The sequence below is a fragment of the Cyrtonyx montezumae genome, unplaced genomic scaffold (assembly GCF_038088225.1).
Source record: "Cyrtonyx montezumae isolate F1298 unplaced genomic scaffold, pur_monq_1.0 scaffold_3, whole genome shotgun sequence".
In the NCBI taxonomy this organism is placed as follows: domain Eukaryota; kingdom Metazoa; phylum Chordata; class Aves; order Galliformes; family Odontophoridae; genus Cyrtonyx; species Cyrtonyx montezumae.
In genome coordinates, this window is record NW_027072034.1 from 31143228 (window position 1) to 31169212 (window position 25985).

The following is a 25985-nucleotide window of genomic DNA, read 5'->3' on the forward strand; positions in this document are numbered from 1 at the left end:
TGGGCTGGTCGAAATGACTTCTGGGCAGACTGAAGTTGCACACAGTCATATGCTGTGAGTGGGCTCCCACAGGACATCGCCTGGAGTGATTTAAAATTGGAAGCAGGGGGGGAATTGTTGAGGTCCTGCAGGGAATGATCTTGCAGCAGCAGCAGCAGAATGCAGCTAGGAAATGGGTCACTTGGAGTAATAGCTTTTTCTTTCCATGTGGTTCCTGTGAGTTGAGCCAAACGTGTGCCAGAGCACAGGGTTACTGGACTCATGAATGTTTTTTTCAGTGTATTGGGAATTAAATTTAGTCACCCGAGTGTGACACTGAATCCCTTCTCTGGACAGTGCTGTAAGTCCCAAAGTTAGCTTGTTGGTTTTTTTTTTTTTTTCTTTTTTTCTCCCCAGTGTTCTAAACTTCGCCTTGATTTTTAAAATAGCCTGTGTTGGAAATGTGATGCTGTGGCTTCTCATTCCAGAGGGGTCTGCAGAAACCCTGGTCTGAAGTATCCTTGCTCATACCACCTGCAGTCTATTCTCTTGTCTGCATTGTGGTAGGCAATCTCCTGGTTTGTGCTGGAGCAACTGTGTGTGACCACGGTGACATGGATAAAGGGGCTGACCCATTATTACTATTTTCTTTTTTCTATAAAAGGCAGCCTTTAATATACATACCCTCAGCTCCCTGCTGTGTCAGTGTATCAGGACAAATCGTGTTGTTCATAGCTCTGTGCACTGTGGTGTTAAGCAAGATGGCAGAGGTGTGGAGCAAGAATAAGGAACAGAATTGGGGATACCTTGCCCCAGCATTGCTGCCCATTTCTTTTCCATGTGAGAACACAGCCTTCATTCTCATCTTGACACTCACCTATGATATACCTGAGCAGCTTGAGGAAAGGTGGCAGTTGTAGTGACCATGTGTTTAGTCCCTCCTGGCTGTGAGGTGTAACCAGCCGAGGTGTTATCAGAGGTGTGTGATGCTGTGTGTGCTGTTTGAATGTGGTTTGATGCAGTGTGGGCTTCTGCAGTGCAGGCTGCTAATGAAATCCCCGGCTCCGTTTTCTCCTGTTCTGACCACAGCTGTCTGGCACGAGTGGCTTTTAAGTGGCACCATTCAGTAGTCGTTAGAGCAAACGGGACTAGGAACGAAACTCCAGGAAAAAGGGCTTATTTTTAAACCGGATCAGTTAAGCGATGTGTCACTAAGTAGAATACAAAGTTAGTTACACTGTGGTGTTAAAAGTGACGCTGATGATGAGTGTGGTGCGGGGGTGAGGGGGAATGATAAGGATTATTGTAAGGAGCAAACTTCCTTCTGCTAGTTTTGACACCAAAGCCTACAAACACCACTCCATTACACAAGTGGGTTTGTTTAAGGGCATGGTGTGTGCGATGGTCCAGCAATGCATTAGGTTATTTCTCTTGGAACAAAGCCCCCTTGCTCAGACTTGATCTCATTTCAGACAACACAACCTGCCATTAATATACAAGCCGTCCAAAATCCCTGGTATTAGTGGAGCACAGATTTCCAAGTCTAGGTCTGACATTCCTCCCCCACCCTTCTTATGTAAATCTCCATCGTTATCCTAAAGGCATGTATTTAGCTGGAGGTGCTAGTCATCACCCTGTTTGGAAAACTCTTGAAGCTCTGATGAGCAGAACTCCTTCATATCACTTCAGGGCATGCACATCATCCAAGCACAGCATCCAAACAGCACTTTGCTTATTCGGGTTCAGTCCTGGGCTGCGCTCCCCAGCGAAGAATTTGGCTCACTGAGGCTGTGTCAGTTCAGAGCAGCTGAGGAAAAAGACGCCTGAACTGCTGGTGTGATGCCCTCCCTTGCTCCCCATCTGATATCCACAGAGTACTGTGTCTCTTCAGGGATGCGGGCAGGGGAGGACCATCCAGATGAGTCTGTCCTCCCTGCCTTGTGCAAACGAGCAGTTAGTTTATTATTCTCCCCACTGTGCATGCAGCCAGGCATGGGTTTTGCTTTTGCTTTTCTAATGGTATGCTCTGCTCAACAGAAGCAGGCAGGCACATGATCTCCCTGAAGGCAGGATCCAGTGTTACTGTAGAAACTGGCCACCAGCTTCTTTGTAGCGAGCAGCTGTCACTGTGTGGTTACAGCCAAAACCTGTCACTCCTACAGTGTCTGCGGGCTCTGGAGTTTGTTCTTTCATCTGAGTGCTCCGTGCTACAGCTTAAAGATGAATTCTGCACCTTCCATCAAAGCTTGTTAAGTTATTTCTGAATTGTATCTATTTTTAGAGCTGTTCCTGATTAATATTTGATGTTCTTTACAGGTGTCATTTTTCTTCGCCAGTACTTCAGGGCACAGAGGAGCTGGTAAAGGCATTGCCATGAAACCTAACTTGAAGCAATGGAAACAACTCATGCTGTTTGGAATCTTTGCATGGGGGCTGCTTTTTCTGGTGATCTTCATCTATTTCACAGACAGCAACAGTGCCGAGCCAGTTCCCAGTTCCTTTTCTTACATTGAAACGAAGCGGCTCCTGCCCCTGCAGGGCAAGCAGAGAGTCATCATGGGAGCCATACACGATCCATCATTCTCTGAAGCCATTGATGGAAATGAAGTACTCCTTAATGAAGATATTTTAGATACATTTAAATCAGAGACTGGAAGTATTAAGAAATGGACTGATTTGGAAGATGCCTTTAAAAGCGAAGATGAGTTTTTTCCATCCCAGATAGGACGAAAATCAAAAAGTGCTTTCTACCAAGTGAACGATGATTATTTATTTGCTGCTGGTCAGCCACACAACAGCTTTCAAGAAATAGCAAAATTCATCTCAGCCGAGGAGGATAATCCAAAAGAAAATATTTTGCAGAACAACTGGAGCCGTCAGAGAAGAATGAGGAGAAGAAGCACAAAGCACAGGAGAAGCCAGATGCTTGATGAATCTGACGACTGGGATGGGCTGTATTCTACAATGTCGAAATCCTTTCTTTACAAGCTTTGGAAAGGAGATGTCTCTTCCAAGATGCTAAACCCTCGACTGCAGAAGGCGATGAAAGATTATTTGAGCACCAATAAGCATGGGGTGCGGTTCAAAGGGAAACGGAACTCGAAGTTGACAGGCGACCAGCTTTTCTGTGAGCTAAAAGAAAGGGTGAATGTGAAAACAATAGATGGCAAGGAAGCTCCCTTCTCCACTCTTGGATGGGAGAAGCACGTTCCTCAAATTCCACTGGGCAAATTGTATACACATGGCTTTGGGAGTTGTGCCGTAGTCATGTCTGCTGGTGCGATACTGAACTCCTCTCTAGGGGATGAAATAGGTGGGTGAAGTGCATCTGTTCATGTCCATATGTATGTACACACGCGTGTTCACGTTTGTCTTTCAAGAGATTTATACTTCTCAAGCACTGGCCTCTAAAGGTCTGGTTAATCTCTCTTACTAGCATTGTGTGAGTGTGAGCATACAGATTTCAGTGAAGCTGTTCCCTTTCAGAACAGTATTACTGAAAGGAAAATCTGTCCTAAAGTCCTGATTTCATTTATTGAAAACAGTGATGCCTTCATGTTGTTTTACAGCTTGTAGTACAAAGGAGGCACTGGTTTCATCAGGTTGGCCGCATTTGACATTTTGCTGCAAAGTGCGTTTATTTCTTCAGTAAATTAAGAGCCACTTTCAGGTTTTATTCCGAAAAGTTGTGTTGTACCTGTCCATATTTTGGAGTGACTCATCAGGAAACTGTGGCATTACTGTTCTAGGCTAAACTTTGTCTCCATGCCAAAAAGCAATTAAACATAATCTTAATCTCCTGCATGTTTACAGCTCACAGGCAAATGGTATTCAGACTCTTCAGTAACTTCATGCTCCAAGATCACGTCTGCTGACCTCTTTTATAAGTGTGAATTTAAACGAGTTCAAGTATCTCTTCCCATTGTTTCTCTGTTACTGCACTGAGTCATTGAGATGTCAACATTATACAATTCCCCACTTAAAGCTGAGGGTTTTGTGATGGCTATTCAAAAAAGAATTGTGGAGCCATAAAACTAACCAGGGTCAGTTTTTGTTTTGCCTTTTTTTGTTGGCTTTTTTTTTTCTTTCCCCAGAAATGAGTGTTACTAGTTGTATTAACAGTAGCTCATTTTAGTGCTACGTGTACAGTATGCTAAGAGCATCGAAAAAAGGATGAAATGGATGTCTCAGGCTTGCTTCTGGAACAGGAGGAATTATCTCCTTTAGCTCTATAGTAACCTTTTGATGTGCACTCTCTAATCCTCCCATCTTCCAAGACTTCACATTCCAGTACCTGCTTCATTGCTCTGTATCATCTCTTGGACACAGATGGGTTTCCTTTAAATCTTTGGGATATTTTAGAGCTGCTATCATTATCAAACTACTCTAATAGGCTTTCAGCATAACCCAGGTGCCCTGCTGTCCTATAGCAAAAGTCAAAAGTTGAACCAGGGTGACCCATAATTTCACAGGAAGGCTCCACTGATTTAGAAATCTCTGTAGTGAGGTAGCTTGGCAGCATGACCCTTCTCCAGAATGTTATTGTGTACTGAAACAAAATTTCCTTTTATTGGTGTTTCCCACTGCATCCAGTTTACACCAGTAAAAATTAGTGATTTACTGGAGAATCCATAGCACACTGTGATTTGCATTATGGGAGCATGGATCATGGCATGTGTGTGCTTGAGTGCAGGCCAGGTGTGGTATTTGGGACTCTTTTGCTCCTGTGTTTCCATTCCATCATAAAAACTCAGGGCACAGAGAGCTTATGCTATTCACTGCACAACTTTTGGTTTAATTGGAAATTATTCTCTGATGCTGCCTAAAAGGAAGAGATGCTGCTTTGTAAGGCCTACACCGACATTTCACATCTCCTGCCTGCTTGACAGGAAAGTATGTGGGGCAACAAGATTCACAGATTTCTGTAAGTGTTGTGCAGGCTGTGAGCAGATACTATTGACTGAGCAGAGAATTCAGCTCCGAACTGTGGGGTCTGGCTGACTGCCATCAGACACACAAGTCTTTGCTGTCCCTGTGACTCTTTGGAAGTGTCCTCAGTGTCCAAAGTCTGCATAACTGAGTGGGGAAAAACACCTCATGTGTAAATTCTGGTTTGGGGTCTGCGTGTTGTACAGCCTTACTTGATGAAGTTGCAGTAGGCAAAGGCTCTTACTGTTTACTCTCCTGAAAGAGAAATAGGTTCAAGAAAGGAGCAGTGCAGGATCATTCTCTACACAGGCCTTTAGCTCCCTCTTCTGTGTGCCTACTAGAAATGCAGACAAAAATATTTTCTTTTGCATCGCTTACCCCTCATTTCTTTTCTAATGAAACTAACGATGGAAATGCATGCAACAACATAAATACTCCCAATGTGATCATGCTACTAAATGGGAGACCCAATTATTTTGGCAAAATCAGAAAGTAACAGGGGTTTATTATGATCTAACCTCAAATTTTTTTGCAACTTCTAAATAGTTATTTTTGACTACTTACTAAGATTAATATAAAAACAATTATTATCAGTTCTTGCATCTTGATAAAATATTTTCTGGTGAAGCAAGTTATTTTTTTTCTTCTTGATATGAAAAAAAACAAAGATGAACAATTTTGGAAATACAGTGTACTATCTCTGATTTAAGTTGTGAACCATACAATTCCCATTTCCTTAACCAATTCCCATCTCTCACTCAAAAGGTAGTCAAAAAGTTGCCTGAATTTACTTATATTTTAAGTTCGTGAGCAGATTTTGGTATAAAGGGCTTTTGTTTTGCTTTTCCATCTCCAGAAATGTTGTAGTACTTGCCAATTCTATAGACTTAGTGCCTTCTAGCTTCTCCACAATCAAGATAATTATGTTTAGGCAGGTGAAGGTTAGGTGCTGGGGGCATATGGGGCTCCTGCATAGGGGCATGGAAGAAGTGTCCACTCCTTGGTAGCTCCTGAGCCGCTGGACCTAGTGATGTTTGGCAAAATCTCTCATTTCAGATACAACACATTCAAGCAAACAAACATGACAGAGAATGGACTGCTGACTTCATGTCATACATCATTTTCTTGTCTGGAGTACAGGAAGTGCTGAATGAAGTTGGGAAGGGTTCAAAGATGGGAGTTGAATTGTGTCAGACCTGAACATCCTAAAATAAAAGCATGTTAGTAATATTTGGAAAATTCTGCCTACTCCGTTTTTGGGCTACAGATGACCATATTTGAAGTGACTAAACAAATCTGTAAACATTCTGTGCATTAAGGCATTACATATCCATTTTGGCCTGTATCATACTCTGCTTCAGTTGGTAGAAGGGATAAAAGTTAACCAGATAAGGTGAATATTGACAAAGGCAGTGTGTTTCAGTAAAAGTGGGCATCATTTCACTCCTTTTGGGCTTTGATTTTTCCCTAAAACATACACTGGATGGATGATAATCTTATCCGGCAGAGGTTTGCACATGGTATCTACCCATGGTCCATACTTAATGCTCACCTGCTTTCTGTTCTGACTCTGATGTCAACAGCTTGTGGGGAATCTCACTGTTAACGTTGCTAGGCCTCTGCTACCAAGGATTCTTAGGTTTATGTTTGTGAGAAGATCTGTAGATTGAATTCCCTGGTTGGACTCTTTAAGACCTGTACTGACCTTGAGAATAAGTACATTCGGTTAATAGATTTGGGGTGGTCTGAAGATTTTTCAGGTCCTATGAAATACTGTGAAGCACAAGCTTATAGTTGAGCACTGTTATTCATTTGAATATATAATTAGATATCCTTTCAATTAACATATTTTTGCATGGAGTATAATTATGTTTAAAATTTTACAATAAATATAGCAAGTGAATGTGTGCCGGATGTACTGATAACAATTCCATGTGAATTTTATCAAATAGAAATATTTAAGTATTGAAAACTAAATTTAAAAATGATATATATTTTTTTCCAATCAATGTTAATAATGGTAATAATGTATGGCAGATGCAAGAGGAGTTTTGTTTGCTTGTAGCAGAATGTTTATCATCCTTAGAATACCAAGATCAGGAGAAATGTGCAAGTTTTACATTAGTGGGGATCATTTGTTTTATTTTAATGTTCTGTCTCATTAAGAAGAATAAAAATGACCACCTTATTTATGCTCCCAGATTCTCATGATGCTGTTCTAAGATTTAATTCTGCTCCAACACGTGGCTATGAAAAAGATGTTGGAAATAAAACAACCATGCGAATCATTAACTCTCAGGTAAGATCTTCCTTTTGTGAATAAAAATCAGTGTCACTTTTGTATGATATGACATTAAATTAATGACTTCTGAGAGTTAATGTTGGTTAGTCTGGGAAACAGCTAGTGATTTAACAGTGGTGATATAGAACAGGTAAAAGTTCTCCCTACAGTGATATTGACATGTGCTGTCTGTTTAGAGTGACTGCAGTAGTTACTTGTTATCCACATTCCAAGGAATTGGTTTGTAGAGCTTCTCATGTGTCCTGCACTTCTACAGGCTCTGCAGGGTGTCAAAGTCCTCAGTAACAAAGACTTTTGCCACACCGCTTCCAGGATCTTAATAAAACCTGATCTGTGGGGATCCCAAAGCTCTTTTCTTCTTTTCTCCTGTTCCCCAATTATTTCTTCATTGAAAGGTGGAAAGGGTGAGAACTGATTTGTCTGAATGTATAACTTTAGGCATCACTGTTCTTGAGAAATGTGTAGTCATCTAGTGAGAAACTTCTGTATCCACTGGGTGTTCTACCTGAGATGAGTTCGTTTATCTGAATGGAAACAGAAAATGGGATTTTCAGCACATCAGTGTCAACAAATGAGGCATGCATTGAACTATAGTGACACATTATGGTTGTATTTTATTTTTTTAATTTTTAATTTTGAAAAGAAACATTATCTGGGACAAACTAAACATCTTTCATCTTCCTGAAATGTAGCCAAAGTGTAATAACAGAATTGCTGCGAGCTTTATGAAAAACTGGTACAGTGAGTTTACTTAATGCCAATGGTATGGCTGGCTACACAGCATTTTGTGTATGTAAAGATTCTTGCTGAAGAATACAAAATCTTACTCTGGGTTTAGTGCTGAAATCTGTACTGGAGAATTGTGGTTTACATTGATCTTAGTGTCATTTTAACTGTGTGGGTTTTTTTTTTAGTTAGTTTGTTTTTCCCGACTATTCTTCTTTTTGGTTTTGGTTACTTCTTGCCTAAACACCCTGGTTATTGACCGTGCCTAAATCCCTGTCCCAAAGCAATAAGGAGAGCTTAGAAACCTGATTTAGTTGACTAGTTTTACTAGGGACCCTACAAGGAAAGAGAAAAGTGCCTGCAAGGAGTGATTTGAGCTCTGTTTCTTCAGTCAGCTCAGGCAGCTTTCTCACGAACATTTGTATTCCCATTACCTTTCTGCTCCTACAGAGAGGTCAGAAGCCATCCAGGAAGCTCTGGCTTCCTGCTCAGAGACTGGTCTTTCCCTGCCAGGAGAGAAATCTGCACAGGTCACTTGATAAAAGTGGCTTTCCTTACCAATACTGGAGATGTGTAAACCATACTGATTTTCTGACCCTCCTTCCCTCCTTACTGTAGGAAATTCCTTCATTCAGTTGATTAAAAGGCTGTTGTAGCCCTCTCCTTCCCTCATGTTCCCTGCTATGAAAACCCAAAGGACTTGAAGAAAGCCAGTGCAGCCACAACACATATTGTTATTGCAGAGGAAATTCATCTCATACATATGAATGCAGGCTCACTAAGAGTGAAATTTCTGTGGACAACACCTCTGAAGGACTCTTGCTTGCTGAAAGGCAAGTGAGAGCTCCTTTGTGTGATAACTGTAGAACTGAGCTTTAAAAAGCTTGACCTTTTGGTCTGTTTACTCTGTACTCTCAAGAAAGAAGTTTATGTTCTCAGGCAGAAACTGCTCTGAGAAATGGAGTCAGGGATGCTGATGGCAGCAAGGCTAATTCTGTTCTTATTGTAGAAGGATGATACGAAGTCATTAAGCTCAAAGTTTATGGTAGAGAGAATATTGCTATGGCAACAATATTATTTTTCTGAAGAAAAGTATGCATAATCAAAAATGGTTCATTGGATCCTAAAGGGAAATGAAAATTAGTATGAATTTGTCTGGAATGTTGATTAGTTTAACAGCTGGAGCCAAATTCATGCTGCATCAACCAGTGCAGAAATCATTCACTTCAGTCCTTCCATTGCATTGAATGCACCAGAGCTCAGAGAGATCTGGTTAGACATGGAGAGTCTGTGTAAGAAGAAGCCAGCAGAAGTGGAAAAGAAACTTCCATTGGGGTGGGAGGATCAAGCAGAGTACTAGAAGGTGTGGGAGGGAGCTATGAGAGTTCAGTAGATTAGAGCAATATCACATTTACTTCAAAAGTAGTGCTACCACATGTCTATTCCTGGAATTGTTTTTCTAGGTACGCGAACTTTTACTGTCATGGTTTAATTTGCCTTTTCAGAGGTACTTCACATGAAACTGCTTCTGTTGAAATGAGAAAACAACCAGTGGGGGGAATAAAAGAAAAATACCAATACAAGAGTATTCTTCAGGGCTGCAGCTCTTCAAAGAAAGCAGGTCTATGCACAAAAAGAGGATCCTGCAGGCAGTGTGAAATACCGTAGCTTTCATTGTAATGTTCCAGAACATGCAGTAATGTTGATATACAATTATGCAGAATCTCAAGTGGTCTCATTGCATCGCAGATGGAGAGTAATTCAGAGTAGTGCTACTTCAAACTGTCATAGAGCTGTTTATGGCTAGGCTCTTTATGTATATATATAAACAACCCTTTTTTTGTGTATTGTACATAAAAGGGCCTATATATATCTGTATATACGGAACAAGTTGCTTAAAGTCAACCAGAATTAAACTAGAGCTCAGAACAGAGTGGGGAGGACTGTTTATTTTAGAGAAAGGTTTTGCCCTTTTTCTGGATCCCATTTGCTTTTAACTGGAATTTTTTTGCATGTGTGTTTGCAGATTCTCACCAACCCAAACCATCACTTTGTTGACAGTTCCTTGTACAAAGATGTTATCTTAGTAGCCTGGGATCCTGCTCCCTACTCTGCAAATCTGAATGTGGTAAGATGTCTGCTTGGTCCTTTCTTCCCAACTGGTCCCAAAGCAGTAGGCAGAATTTGCCTATTTAGTACTCCTGTCTCCCTGTTTCTCACTTAGCACATTGAACCTCAAAGTCTTTCTCTGAGGAGCAGGGTCCACTACTTAAGCATGAACTGGTCAAAATGGGTTTATTGGTTAAAAGCTTTTTTTGAAGCCTGCAATTGTGGGTTGCTCTGAGATGCTAGTATAGATGAATGGTGGGGACTTTTTTTTTGTGTGTGTGAGATGCTTCTATTTTCATGTAGCAGTGAATTTTCTGTATATTTGCAAAGGAGGGATATTTCTAGATCTCAGAAGAAGGCCTTATTGAGAAAGGTGACAAATTGCATCCTTCTTTTCTCACCTTCCTAGACAAAATACATCACCTCAACGGCAATCTTTCTTGGTGCCTTCCCTGTGCCCCAGGCCTCCCCCTACCAGTTTCCCTTTGCGTCTGCTCCCCCGCAGCCATCTGTGCTCCTCTCTGAGAGCAGCCAACATCCATCTGGTTGTCACTTGGAGAGCCTCTGCCTAGGCAAGTGCTGCAGCTCCAGTGGACCGGTTGATCTGATGGTTCTTGGCAGGAGGAGCTGAGAGCTGAGCAGGCTGCAAGTAGGAAGAACCCTTCATCTGCTCAACTCCCATAAAAACAGATGCCAGAAACTGCCTGTTTCTTGCACAGGCTGCCACAAGGCTGCTTCACGTGCTGATGTTTAGTGTGCCTGGTGGGCCTGAGTAGGAGTCAGGGTTGGCTTGTCTTGCTGCACTTAGTTGCTTATTGGATGTCTCTGTGTGAAGGCAGAACAGTCTAGACTGAGGATTTCTAGGACAAATGTTCACCAATGCAGGCAGCCTTCACAGAATCACTGAACGGCTTGAATTAACATGGGCCTCAAAGCCCACACAGTCCCAACTCTTCGCTGTGGGAAGGGCTGCCCCCCACCAGCTCAGGTTGCCCAGGGCCCCATCCAACCGGGCCCTGTGTGCCTTCAGGGTGTTCAAACTCATTCACATTGTTTCTCATGTAGCATTCAAAATACACTGGATGACATAAGATTAAAGAAAGTTCTTGTTTTGTTTTGTTTTATTTTTTTTCTCAGTGGTATAAGAAGCCAGACTACAATCTGTTCACTCCCTACGTACAGCATCGCAGGAAGAATCCAAACCAGCCTTTTTACATTCTCCATCCAAAGTTTATATGGCAGCTCTGGGACATAATTCAGGAGAACACTAAAGAGAAGATACAGCCCAATCCTCCTTCTTCAGGTTTTATTGGTAGGTGCATCAAGGATGAGCCCAGTCTATGTTAGATCAAAACAAAAATGTAAATGTGTACGTTTCATGAGTATCTTGTCCACATACATGTATTTTTTGTTCTTGATCCATATTATGATCAAAAATACACTGTATGACCCTATGAGAGCTATAAAACAGTTGGGTGAATTTAACGTTCTGCTTTCTTACTCTTCATATCCATAGTATGCATATCATATTTCTAAAATACACACATCTGTGAGAAATGTATATGATTCCATATTAATTTATCTATTGATAACCAACTAAATTCTGAAGTTCTTTGTTGGGATCACAGAACAGAGGTGCACAAGACCATTAGCAAAGGCATACAGCACATCATGCACTGAGGATGGAGTCACTGATGAAGTCTCACAGACCAGACTGTATCCCATCCACAGGTCAAGGAATAGGATTTCCCAAACCCTGCCACAGCTTCCAGTGTCTAGTTTGTAAGTGGCTGAAACATCCCATTTCTCCTTACCCTCAAAGGGAAAGAATTTCACCATATTTTTCCATTCTTTGTTAGTATTTTTTCAGGGACAATTTGGCACTGAGGCTACAGTTGATGCTGCATAACATCATATATCAGAGCATTATCTGGCACATAACAAATCCTTATTGTGAATGTTGAAAGGATGCATGTTGTCCAGAGTAGCAAAACTGAGTCAGGGTCTTCTTTACTCATGCATCTAGAGGCACCGGCAGCAATAGAACTCCAAATACCATTATTTGCCTCAGAAACTTGTCTTTTCCTACTTCACATTTTCATACTGGTCTGTGTATTTGTTACAGTCAGAAGATACTTACCATTCTTTTCACCTGACTCTGAAATCAGTGATACATGACATTTCATCAGCCATGGGAAAGCCACTTCTGAGAGCTCATACTGGGCTTTGCAGTAGTGTCATTCCATGGTTTTGTGGAGCTCACCAAGCGCCATAGGGTGAGTGGTATAACTTACAGATGCCTGAGAAGTGTCCCTTGACATTCTGAGTGAATTGTGCTTTTCTGGAGCGTGAGTGGAAAGAAGAGAAGGCCTGTGTGAGTGGAGGATGGCTTTGCAGTGGGTTACTTCTTGAAGTGAGATTTTTGGTGCTTGTGTGTAGAAATTCATAAAGAGAAGTCTGCTCATGTGGAATGATCTCATCAGCAGCATTCACATTTTGCAAAAGCAATCCTTGGAGTAATGGAGCTGTTGATAAAAATAGGATAACAGCTGCTGATAATAAGAATAGTGAAGAGGATCATTGTGCTGTCAATCTGTACTCTCTGCCATATATAAGAACACTTCTAAAGGTTTCTTTGAGAAAACATGGTTGAATTTCACTGTAAGAATAAAACAGTGATCATCAACCACGAATGTAAATGTTCCTGACAAAAATATACTACAAGCAGAGAATGCTTGTAAAATACTAACCATGAAAAAAGCAAAAGCATTGGCAACAAAAGCTGAATATACTTACATATACTGTGTGTGTGCAGATGTAGATCAGGCTATTCACCTATTTTATTTATAATATAAGAATGCCTATTATTTGTTTATAATATATTCATACAACTTTATTTATATGCTTCTTGTCCAAAGTGCTATGTATTTTAGCAATGCTAGTATTAGCTTAAAGAAAATAAGGCAGTAAGGGAAGCTCGCTGGGAGTCATACCCACCTCGTTTGATAACTGCTTACTATTTTGATAGATGCTTTTTAAATGTGTCATTAGGGAAAGGCTTCCTATTTTAGAAACATTATTGAATAGATATCAATACATTGCACATGTAATATAATGAAAACTGGGAAAGAGCAAGGGAACAAAAACTATGTCTTTTCAAAGAGCAAGGCAAAGCATAAAGCATATAATGCAATTTGGCAGAAATCTGAAAAGTCATGTTGGTCTTCATGTCAGGTATCTCTCAACAACTCATCCAGCAAATATTCATTTGGAACTGAAGCTGGCAGACACAACTGAGTGCACCTGTACAAAACATGTGTTCTGACTATCAAACTTCCTGTTTATTAGTCCCAGCTTTCAAAATTTGATAAATTGTAAAAATTAAAACGTGGATACATCAGGAATGTCAGGAGCATTTTGGGGTGATCTTAGAGAATTACTTCAGCAATTACATCTTTAATCTGAAATTTATATCTGTTTCTGCTGCTTAGCATAATTTACAAGAAACTGAGAAACAGTACTCCCAAAGGAAGGATTTGGGATGGAAAGTGTTCTCATGGTGTTTCTCTGCAGCACCGAGTCACCATTCTTCAGCAGTGAAGAATATCTTTTAACATTCAAGAGATTCAGGAGAATCTTTAAATATTGTTAAATAGCTATGTTAAGACATTTAAGTCACAATATTAATCCTTTGGGGAAAGGGGCAAGTGGTCCATTTGTGGGGAGGTAAGTCTTGTACATATTGTTACTTGGGTGGGATGAGTTGGAACCTTTTCCCTGGTATCTACCCTGCATAGGAGATGAAGAGGACAAGTTTTGTGCTTATTTTGGGTTCTGGGCTGCACTATTTCAGCATAACTCTGTCCTAGAGCCACAAGCTCCACCAGACTCCACCTGTATTAGTTCAGTGTGAGGCACCTGCACAGTAATAGCTCAAGGCTGAGATGACGGATGCACAGTGTGTGTCTCTGCTGGAGGAGAGGGGACAGGAGAGGCTGTGAGGAGGAGCATGGTACAGAGCAGAACTGGATGTGCTCTACAGGCTACATAGAAAATAGGGCACTAGTCTGGAATGCTTTGATTTTATCACATTTTATGTACGTTTTCATACAGGTTTAACTCTTGCAGTAATTGCAGATGTCACTGCTTCTAGCCACTTCAGAAATGCTGACATATAACACATATATGATGGAAATTTTATTAAAATGAGAAGAAACGAATACTACCCAATGCACATCAGCTTCATCCAGTTTCTATGGCATTAGGCTGTAGTGTGCAGATGTTCCTGCTTTCAGTTATCTTCCAAGCGAGGTGTCACCTTGCAGCAACCCATCCATCACTGATGCCATTCTGCACCTTAACAATGCCACAAATATCTGACTGCAGTCTTTTCCACTGAATTTGTTATAGGTTTAACACTGCTTCCTGTCCAGCTTAATGATAGGTATTAAGTTCAGGACAGCATTGCAAACAGACTGAACTTGTTGTCGAATGGCATCCAGTTTGTTGTGTTACTTCTAGGGGTATGCCATCTTTGTATAGCACAGACAAGTCACCCTTTAATGGAGCTGTCTCAAGTGCTTTGAATAATGACCGAGAACATAGATCTGTTGTTGCTCTTTGTTTTCGTTTTGGTTTGCTTTTCTAGAGAATAGTTCTCTTAAGAGAAAAGAAGCATTTTATTTTAATCTGGAAATCTTCTTTGGTTTGTTTTCTGAGACACCGACGAAGACTTTCCCTAGCTTGTAACTTGTCTTCTGTGGCATGTCATATCTTAGCTAATGTCATTCCTCATTATAAATTATTCGCTCTTTGTGTCTCTAATCTAATCCTAGATGAGCTTTGAGAATCCTTTCCCCAAATATTTTTGCACTGTTTTTGCAGCTGCCACCGTCATGCTTTTAAACAAAATGCTGCCTAATGTTCTCATTGTCTTGCATTAGCCCCAGGCAACAAGTCGCCTAGGTGACTTTTTGCAGTTAACAACACTGGTTCACACTTGGTTGAAAATTGGCTTTGTTAAATGAATATTTATATGTTTACATCCAATCCTGGACTGCATTTTTTTCAGACATGATGAAGTGAGTCCAGCCATCAAATCTTAGATTTGGATTGCACTGGAAAATCCTAAACTTATAGTTGGAAAAGCATCACTCGGGAAAGATTTTACCCTACCTTTTGGCAACTGCAGTATATGGTACCTGTTCACTATCAATATGGGTATCCTGTAAAGGCACAAAATTCATGTGTGTGAAATCTCCCTTCCCTCTTTCTGAGCATACTCGTGTTCAATTTTTAATTGAGCCTAATGATGTGTAAACCATCAGTCTTCGTGTCTACCATTCCACTGTAAGTAAGCTATTCATTCCTATACTTTCCTTGGTAGCCTATTATAAACAACCTATATTTGACCTGCTATCCTTGTCATCTGAAGTAAAAGACCAGTGTTCTGTGCCCACTGGATGGGTTTGTATATTAGCATTCTGAAAGCTAAGGTGTTGTGGGATTTTTTTTAGTAATGTTTAGATTATATACAGTTTTGTAATGAAGACCCTTGTTTATTAGCTGAATTTTGCATGAATTCCTGCTTTCTGTAGTCCGTTGGCACTCATGGCCTCTTCAGAGGTGGTTTTACCAGAAACCCACATTTGTACACCTATCACTTTTGTCTTTTTGACTGTGACTTTTATTAACTCCCAAATGTTAAACTTCTACATTTTATGTTGACTGTGTTAAGTGGTACTCTTTCTATGTAATATAACTTTTAGCTTAACAAATGAACCACTGAACGCAAAATGATTACTAAGCCCAGGTTGATTTATTGCTAGGAGAAGGAAAAGTCTTGTTTGATGCGTTACAGTTCACATTACAGACTCAAAACATTTCTGCATCATTAATAGTTGATAACATGATCTTAATCTTTATGTGCATGCATTGAGACAATTGTACAAGCAAGACTACCATTACGCTGCAACAGTAGCAGTTCACTATATGACTATGAGCTTAAATTGAAAATGGTTTTGGAGAGTGTGTTGAGTAGAAGAGTGCATCTCATCTCCAGCTCTGCTTTGAAAAACACACTTCCATGAACTGAAAAAAACAAACTTAGTAAGAGTTGCCTTTATTACTGTTAACTTAATCAGCTGTTCGTCAGTGGTTGGTTAAGGAACAGAATGGTGCCTTTCAGATCAGTATTGCTCAAGTATTATTATGCAAAGAAATAATATTTCCTATACATAATCTTTAAATTATTTTCATTTAAATGAGAAACATTCCAGAGTTTAAGCATCTCCTACTTCCATAAATTACAGTCTTAAAAGAGCAAACTTCTCTCCTAAAGCACCTCAAATCACATTAAAAATATTCAATATTCTGGCACATCACCCAAATTTGGATAATATATTTAAAGATATATGATATTGCTGGTCAATATTTTCCAGTCTATGTTCAATAGTAATGTTAGGTATAGAGTATATTACTGTGATTAATGTATAGATTTTTGCATTCCATGTTGTGACAGGTATGTCATTTCCTAGCTCTAGTACATAATATGAGTATCTATTCATCTAAGATGACAAGTATTACACAATTTGTTAGGGTTAGGCATTTGGTGACAGTCAAATTCCTTAATATTTGTTTTTCTTCAAATTTTGGTTACGGTCTATTTCAGTTAGTTTTGTTGTAGTACATTAACTACACAGATGTAAAAGAACCAATTTTAAGAAACATAGTAATTTTAAAAGTTCAAAGTTTATGTGTGTTTCAAAGAATATCTGAGACAAATTTGTCCGTTTCAAGGAGTAACAAATTTTCCTGTGCTATGTAAAATCCAACAAACTAATTTATTTCCTCAAGAGAGAACAGAGTTGATAGAAGTAGCCTAACATATAGAAGACTGTTATTTCTAAACGTTTTATGTATATTTGTAATGCCTTCAAGTGCTTGCTTTATCAAACAGACGTATTGGTGCATCTAGCTAAATTCTTTCCTGTAAATAAATTTGTGCTGTGTGTGAAGTGAGTCACATTATGAGTGTAATAATCAGATTATGCTTATTCAAATGTTTCCAGTGTCTCTTAAATAATTTTAAAGCGATGCTGAGCTTTTGCTGAATGTCTGAATGATACATTATTTGAGATGGTTTTTTTATATGGCATCCATTGTATTCAGGTATATTAAGCTATATTTTATTTTCTTCTAATCTAGAGAAGATTAGTTTTTAAATTAGTGTGCTAACCACAAAGCCTAATTGAACTATACCAAAGATCCATGTTGGAAATTGGAAAACTGTTAGGTCATTAAAATTGCCAAGAACAAATTAAGAAATATTTTCTGCTATTGATTAGAATCTATAATGTATATTCATTTCTGTAAACCATCCACACAAATAATTTAATTCTGGTTTAAATGTTTTCAGAACAGGTTGTAAAATTCCAGGAATTTATTTATGCCAATCAGACTAAGTTTAATCACAGAATTGTAGGAATTGGAAGGGACCTCTTGAGATCATGGAGTCCAACCCCCTGCCAAAGCAGCTCCCTAGCCCAGGTTGCACAGGTAGGCGTCCAGGCGGGTCTGGAACGTCTCCAGAGAAGGAGACTCCACCACCTCTCTGTGCAGCTGTGCCACTGCTCCGTCACCCTCACAGCAATGAAGTTCTTATGCACATTTGCGTGGAACTTCCTATGCTCCAATTTGTGGCCATTTGCCACACACTGATGGAGAGTCCAGCCTCATCCCTTTGCCTCCCTCTCCTTAGATATTTATAGATGTGGATCAGATCCCCTCTGAGTCTTCTTTTCTCAATGCTGAACAGACTCTCAGCCTTTCCTCTTAAGGGAGGTGCTCCACACCCTTTATCATCTTTGTAGCCCTCCACTGGACACTCTCCAGGAGATCCCTGTCTTTTTTGTACCACGGAGCCCGGAACTGGACACAGTACTCCAGGTGAGGCCTCACTAGGGCAGAGTAGAGGGGAAGAATCACCTCCCTTGACCTGCTGGCCACACTCTTTTTAATGCACACCAGGATGCTATTGGCATTCTTGGCCATGAGGGCATGTGGTTTAAATTGTACCCCAAGCATCAGAACATAGTGGATGTCTGCCAAATAGAGGAAAAAATAGAAGAAAAAAGATGCATCTTTGTGAGGATTTAGAAATATTAATAAATCATATTTTGAAAGTAATCGTAATTTATTAGCATCTAACATTGTACTGTTTTAAGAAACTTCCACATTGGCTGTTTCTGTAGCATCATTTCTTTGTAGTAATTTCACAGAATCACAGAATCATAGGGGTATATTTTAAAATCCTTTATTAAGAATATTCTGTGCTCACAGTCCTATTTATTTTTTAACACAGTAGTTAGGAGCGTTGCCGTTGACCTATAAAACATTAATAAAGCACACTTCTGAGTGATTACTGTAGAACAACTTTCCTCTACACAGGCAGAATTATTTTGCATTTTTCCATCTTATGGATGTAATCCTAATAGGATTTCTGAAAGATGGAAAATCCAACAAGGGTATTACTGTATATTAGAAAAAAGAGTATTCTATTCAATAAAGAAATACTTTCAGCTGCGATTTTGAATGTATGGTTGTACCATTCGTGTTTGCCAAAGCTAAAATTACTCCAATTAGCTTGACTTTTTCCTTTCTATGAATTTTTGATTGGATAATTAAGATCTAGAAATATTAAAGGATAATCATCAGACTTGGAAGAGACCTGGAAGTCATTTTCCAGCCTGCTTACTGATTCCACGGTCATGCCTGTCATGTTATTTTTGAATGCTTCAGTGTTGAAAAGATCTGAGTTTCATTTCCAAGATACTCAGTGCTGAATTGGGCAAGGCTGTGAGCAAACTGATCTAACTTCAGAGTTGTCCTTGATCTGATGGGGTGAGATTGGACTTAACAAGCCTGAGAGATGCCTTCCCCTCTGAAGTACTCCATAGGTTCCTCTAGGCCCCACTGTGATTTCATCATTCAAATTTACAATATTTCTACTCTTTGTACAGTAATGGATTCTTAACAAGTTAGGTAGGCGCAGTAACATTGCTACTATTAGATGAATTAGATTAGTTAATCTAGATTTTACTGAGATTACTTAGGGCCAATGATAAAAGTAAATTTTTCATTGTGTCCCATGAACTTTACTTGGCATTCACCTTTCTAAGGAGTACTACTCCTTTTTGTTTGTGTGTTGTAAATAGCTTACAGGCTTTCTCATCCAGCTTTTATTTTTTTACTCAGTCATTCATGTCCTCTGGTCTTCCCTAAATACTTTGCCACTTCCACTCTTATTCTCATACATCCTTATAAATGGAAAAAGACCATCACCCATCAGCTTGTGCCTTGCACATAAAATTAATTTCTGTCCATAGCCAGGTCAGTCAAAGTGCAAGATTCATACCACCTAGCTTTACATGCCTCCACATTGTGATTGTAGTAGTGTGATTGTCAGCCTCAGACATAGCAGAGCAAAAGGTAAATATGGCTGTTAGACGTGTGCTCCTATCTATGTGTAAAACTTCCAGCCAGTACTGAGAGGTATAATGCAAGTGAAATACAAGTTATCTGTGCTGCCATTCAATTTTTCCCATCATCAACACAAAGAAATAAGAACTTATTCATATGATCCTTGTTTAAGTTCCTACTGTAAGATGAGTCGACAGGCACTGCATCCTGAGAGTACCCACTTTCTTCCACTAACAGCAAAGGAACCTGTGATAGCTATTTAAGATGTGGGTGTCTGCACCATTGAGCAAATTTGGCCAGATGAATCACACCTTGTTTTCATTTCTTCATGCAGTGTTCCTGAAAAAGCAATTACATGATTTTTTTCTAAGCTACAAGAGCTTCTGAAGAAGAGAAAGTACAGCTATCAAAAGCCAGACTGTATTTTTCAGTTTCTGCCTGCCTAGTCATTGAAGAAAAACAAAACCTATAAGGAACAATCCATCCCATTGTAAAACAGACATCTAAAATAAGTCTGATGAATTTTGCGACAGAAATACCTGCCTCTTGTCATTGTCTTTAAAGAGGACTGTAGACCAGCCTGCTCAAAAATGGAAATATACATCTCTCTGGGATTAATTCTGCCCAGACTACAAGGAGTTGGGATAGCAACTCTTTTCATTAATGTCTACTTAGATCCATGGTAAGCCAGTCAGTACTGTTTTATATGTAGTAATTGTGCATTATCTGAAAGCTAACTTAAGTACTGTGAACAGAGACCAATACTGAGGTATATCATATGGAAATTCTTCACCAGAATTTGTTTTTTCTTTATGCTGATGATCAAGGAGGAGATGATATTGCATTGGGCAATGATGTGAAAAGTACATAGATGAAAGAAATAAATAGATGTACTCTGAACAGCTCAGGGAAAGGAATTAAACAAGGGAAACCTGGAAACCTGGAAAAGTTCAGTGTGTGTGGGAGGGGATTCCAGCTGCAGAGGGGAAAACAAGGAAGCAATAATGCAAAAAGAGATGTGTAAAGATAATAATTGGGATTACAAATGAAAGTGAAATAGGACTTGCAGAGCAGACTGGCAAAGAAAGCAGGATAACATAAGCATGTTTAGAGAGTAAAGAAAAACTGAATATAACCTAGTACTAGTGCAGATGGCCTCATGGTTCAAACAGCTGCTATTGTATTAGAGATGTTTTTTTGTAAACTTAGTGAGATCTAGAGGTGTCCCCCTGGGGAGAAAGTTCACACCTTAGAAGTTATGGAACAGTACTGAACCCACTTGTTTTCTATTTTAATTAGGACTCAATTCATATAATGAAAACAGCTCCCAAATACTTTCATTTATTTGTTTGTTTGTTTCCAAAAAAGCATTTTGGGGTGTTTTTTGCATGTCCTTGATCAGGGGTGTTATCCTGAGTGCCTTGGGTTCTCACTCATCAGTTGCTAGGATGGGAGTGCTGTTTGTACCACACTGTTGGTCTCTTTGACTGAGGTGTTAAAGATGACATTGAAAAAAAAAGTGGGGCTGACTATTGTTTTTTCTGAGGAGGATTTGTGCATTTGACAGATTCATCAGATCTGGAAGTCTCAGGATTGCTTGCATTTCCACCAGGACAGGTAAACCTCTGTGGCCCAAAGACACCTCTGTGTATGGTAGTTTCTAGTAATTCACAGAATCAAAGAATCACTCAATGGTTTGGGTGAAAGGGAATCACTCAATGGTTTGGGTGAAAGGGACCTCACAGTCCAACTCCCTGCCAAGGGCAGCTCTGCCCCCATCGGCTCAGGCTGCCCAAGGCCCCATCCAACCTGGCCTTAGGAATGGGGCATTGTCTTAACTCATCTTCCAGTTTGTTTACTTTAGACTTAAATGCAAAAAATGTGCTTTAAATTAGCTGTTACCACTCAGAAATGAGTTCACTGATTCACTGTTTTCTCCCTAAAAACATTGTTATCCAATGTGAACAGAAAATTTGAATTGACTGACAGATACTAAGGTTGTCTGATTTACCTAATCTGAAACCACAAAGAATGGGCTGTACAGAATGACACAGGAAAAGCAAAGAGCTGAATTAGGTAGCCCATACCTTTTAGACTGATCCTGGAGGACACAGATCCACAAGTCACCGAGGACTAAAACTTTACCACTTCTGAGTGCTCCATTAACTAAAAATAGGAAAGTCAATGATATTGCTTGAAATTTTGTCATTATTGAACCATACCTGCTCATCTTTATTGTTACTAAGGAAATGATAACAGAGTCCCAGTTTTTGTTCTTGACAGCTTTCTCATCCCACAAATGGCAATTTCCTCTAGTAATTTTAAGGTTAGCTGGGTAGTGTGACAGTGAAATCAAACAATATATTCTGTGTAAGGCTTGTCCTTTCCATCAGAGTACATTTTCCTCTTACACTGGTGGTGCAGCTTTTGCAACTGGCTCCAGGCCTGGCTCTTGGTGCAGGAGAGAAGTTACTTTTTTGTCTGTTTCTGGACGTGGTTCATTATTGCACAACTTTCCACCATCTGTTCTCTGATTCAGCTGCATAACGGTTACCTTGGAGTGGCAGGTGGGCTCTCCATCAGTTGAGGAAGGAGGTTGACAGTGGAAAAGCTGGCGAAAGCATTTATAAAACTGAAACAACAAACAAACAATTCTAGATATAGTTGCTAGGCAGGCTAAAATATAGAGCATCTCTGTTAGAGTTTGGAGGCAAGGCAGCGTGGCTTATTAAGCTCATGCTTTTTGCCCACATTGAAAGTAGATGTTTTTTCATCTTGAATCTGTGTATCTTGCTGTTAAAGATTAAAGTTCACTTAAATTTGTAGACTTGTCCTTTGAAATTGATATGCTTTGCTTTTCTAAGGCCATAGGCTCTGTAGACTGTAAAGCTGTAGAAGAATCTGAAAGGTTTTCAGAACCTTTTCTTTGTGATAAAAGAAGATTTAATCACAGAAGCAATTGATTTTCAGTTACTTCACACATCAGGCAGGGAAAAATATCATTTTGATAATCTAATGATACACAGCAGGAAGAACATAAGGTTCTTTTCATTAACAAGCCATTGAAATCTCAGTGTTCCCAAATTGCAAACTAAGCTTCAGAAAACGGCTTTGCTTAATTAAAGAAGCAAAATTATTTTTTATGTTAATTCGTTTCACTTTTGACAATTACCCAAAACACCTTTGATGCTTTATGATTCCAGAACTGTTGTAATGAAAAAAAAAATAATAAAGCAATGCCTTCAGTTCTCATTTGTATTTTCAAAATGAGCAGAATTAGTACAGCTGTCTCCTCTGAGAGCTGATGGTCATGTTCAACAGATAGGTATACCAGCAGTGCAACAAGTGTCTCAATATATTTTCTATATATTTTGATTCTTAAATTACATCTTAAAAAAAAAATTAAATTAAAGAAGGAATCAACAAACTGGTGTCCAAGGCTTAATCAGTCATTTTTCTGTCATGTGCTATACAAAACAGAAGAGGTTCTTGTCAACTACTGATATGAAGGTATTGCAGTTTAGACAGCGCTATTGATCATATCATATTAGTCCCTTTAAAAATGTTCAAATGCAACATTTAAGTTTCTCTCATAGCTATAAAAACCTTCTGTTAGTAGAGGTTTATACTTGTGCCAAAGGGAAGCAAAGCCTAAGCACGTTTTCCTCCAGAATCTGTACTGGTCTTTGTTTTCATCCCAAGCATGGAATTAAGGAGAGTAACAGCACCTTGGGAGTGCACAGAAGGTTAAAGCTAACATTTAGCTGGCTTTAAACAGGGGACTTTAAACATTTCCTTATGGTCTTTAAACACTTCCTTATGGTCTTTCTATGCAGCTATTGACACAAGGCAAGAAAGAATGAGTTAGCATTTTGTAGGTTCCTCCTTGCTGGACAGGAGGTGGAATGAGGTTTTTCCTCTTGATGGCACTCACAAGAGAGAACACTTCACAAGAGGGAATTCATCTTTCTGAGTCTTTCTCCAGACTCACTAGAAAATTCTCAGAAGCTGTGAGCCTTCACACAACAATATTGGTTGATGCTTCTTCTGCTTGTATTTAGGCTGCTTTCCTGGCAATGCTTCCTGTCTGTTGAGAAGCAGTTGAATGGAAAAATGGGAGTTGCTTCAATTCAAGGCCAAGAAAGACCGATGTTATAATAAGGTGTAGATGTTTCAGTGACTCCATTGGTATCCCAACATTGCCAGTAATTTGAACCAATCATTCAGAACTTGTCAAGTGAAGAAACGTGGGTGATACTGGACCATTTTTCAATTTTTGTTTCTACATGCCATTATATAAAAATTAAAATAAAAAGTAAAAAAGGAAAGGGCTAATAGTAAGATTCTCCAAAGCCTTGAAGATAAAGAGGTATGTAAATGTTCACAAGACAAAGATATCTTAAATGACAGCAGAGGCTGGAAAGGAAATAACTGGAAATTTAGAATTTAGCTGTGTGTATGGTAGAAATATGAAGAAGAGCTCCTTAAAAACATCAGACAACTGCTTTGTGTGTATGTGTAATCTGTATCGTCCAAGTGAATGCAGATATCTAATCTGTCTTGGTAGAGAATTTCAAGAATTCATGATGTACAGTAAAACCGTGAAAGTCATCAGTTGGCTCAAAATCTTACTGCACAGCTGCTTTAGGTCCTTGATACTTTTGTGGGATGTTTTGTGGACATAATAGGGTACACAGGGATGTAGGAGAGAGCAGCCTCCTCCCTCAAGGAGACTGATGGTATGTAAGCACTTAAAGGCCTTTTACTCTGTCCTTGTGCTCCATGAGCTGCCTTGTCAACTCTATAGGGATCAGTCTTTATGTATCAGTTACAGGTGAAAGATGCCCTAATCAAAGGAACTATTATTTCTGTAAAGTCACTAAGAGAAGTAATACTTAACATGTACGACACTGAATGAAAGCAAGAAATAAAAATAGACTGGCTGACTGCAGGGCAGTTTCTGGGAGAAATTGGACTTTCACTCTTGTTTTCACTTTTTGCTCCAGGTATCCTCATCATGATGTCCATGTGTAATGAAGTGCACGTGTACGAATACATCCCTTCAGTCCGACAGACTGACCTGTGTCACTACCACGAACTCTACTACGATGCAGCTTGTACCTTAGGGGCTTATCACCCGCTGCTCTATGAGAAGCTGTTGGTGCAGAGGATGAACAAAGGTTTGCAGGATGATCTGTATCGCAAGGGGAAGGTCATTTTGCCAGGGTTCAAGTCTGTCAAATGCCCGGAACGAAGTAATTTTCCACCCTTGTAGAAGAGAGTCCTTCACAAACAATGTGCAATAAGGTACTACTGTCGTACTATAAACAAGGAGAAAATACTTGAAAAATGTATCTTAGACCAATCCAGTCTTGAGTCTATAAATTGTAATTAAGTCGCAGGCATGAGAAATACTTCTTTTCTGAGCCTGAGTATTTATTACTGCTTTGCAAATAGTTAAAGAAAAGGAAAACAAAAATCTTAGCTTAGAAAAGGTGCAGAGGACATACTTAGGCTGAAATATACTGTATTGTTGTGGGTGTGGCCGTTAGAATTTGTCAGTGGTCTTTTATGCCACATATGCTAGACTGTAATTTTTTTTAAATGAACTTATTTAACTGTTAAATCCAGCGTTGTGAGGCAGCCTGTATCTCTCATGTTCAGAGCTGCCAGTTGAACAATGCAGCATTTCTCATGGCTCCACGGGATTTTCACACTCTCCAAGAATGAAATAATTGCTACTCTGAGCTGAATATTCATTGATTAGAGGAGTCTTTTAATTCCTATTCATACACTGGTTCACTTGCAGGTTTCCAACTGTACAGGAGGCCTTATGGTGGCTATGAAGTCAGTGCAGATGGAGATGGCTGAACATGCAGCTAAGCCAGTTAAACCACTGGATGTACTCTTGGTACATTGCTCACACTGAGTGGGGCAGGGGGGAAAAGAGATATTTCTCATTTCTGTAGAAAGCAACAAATGTACTGATAGCCCATTCAGAAAAAGATTCTCCCTGAGAGGCCTAGAAGAGGGTGTGAGAAGGAAATGTTGCCTTCCCCTCACTACTCACAGATAAAAACTATCCAGAGAAAGCCAAGGGAGACTGTGTAGCAAACACAAGTTGCACTGGAAGCAAATGTAGAGGGAGCTCACCTTTCTGCAGCAAAGATAGCACTGAGGATTACAGACATCATTTGTTAGGTGTTCCATTGTGATCAAAATTATGTTCACTTTCTCACAAGTTACTGCTTTTAAGAAAGTATGGGAGTTGCCTGACAAGAGCGAAGGATATCAGCATTTTTTAACTGAACATTCGAAAAGCTGTACCCCAGAGAAGCTGTAATGTCTGCAAAAAAAAAAAAACCTGACTGTGGATAGCATATGGAGATAATTTAATATTTTCCTTCATAACACACAATGAGAATATTCTCTAAGGCAATTCTGAAAATCGACCTGAACG

At 39.5% G+C, this 25985-nt stretch overlaps 2 protein-coding genes across 2 annotated transcripts in view; one reads left to right on the forward strand and one right to left on the reverse strand.

Annotated features, from left to right (window-relative positions):
* Nucleotides 1-2337: 2337 nt before the first annotated feature.
* Nucleotides 2338-25053, forward strand: ST6GAL2 (ST6 beta-galactoside alpha-2,6-sialyltransferase 2). Its single transcript, XM_065743617.1, has 5 exons — nt 2338-3292; nt 7110-7207; nt 9963-10064; nt 11183-11357; nt 24532-25053. Exons 1-5 carry the CDS (start codon nt 2353-2355, stop codon nt 24798-24800), a joined length of 1584 nt encoding a protein of 527 aa, XP_065599689.1. The 5' UTR covers nt 2338-2352; the 3' UTR covers nt 24801-25053.
* The window catches only part of LOC136053049 (pinopsin-like), a 72681-nt gene continuing 68490 nt past the window's right edge, over nt 21795-25985 (reverse strand). The window contains exon 4 of the mRNA XM_065743618.1: nt 21795-22157. Coding sequence (XP_065599690.1) covers nt 21933-22157 — 225 coding nt within the window. The 3' untranslated portion in view covers nt 21795-21932. The remainder of the gene's footprint in view (nt 22158-25985) is intronic.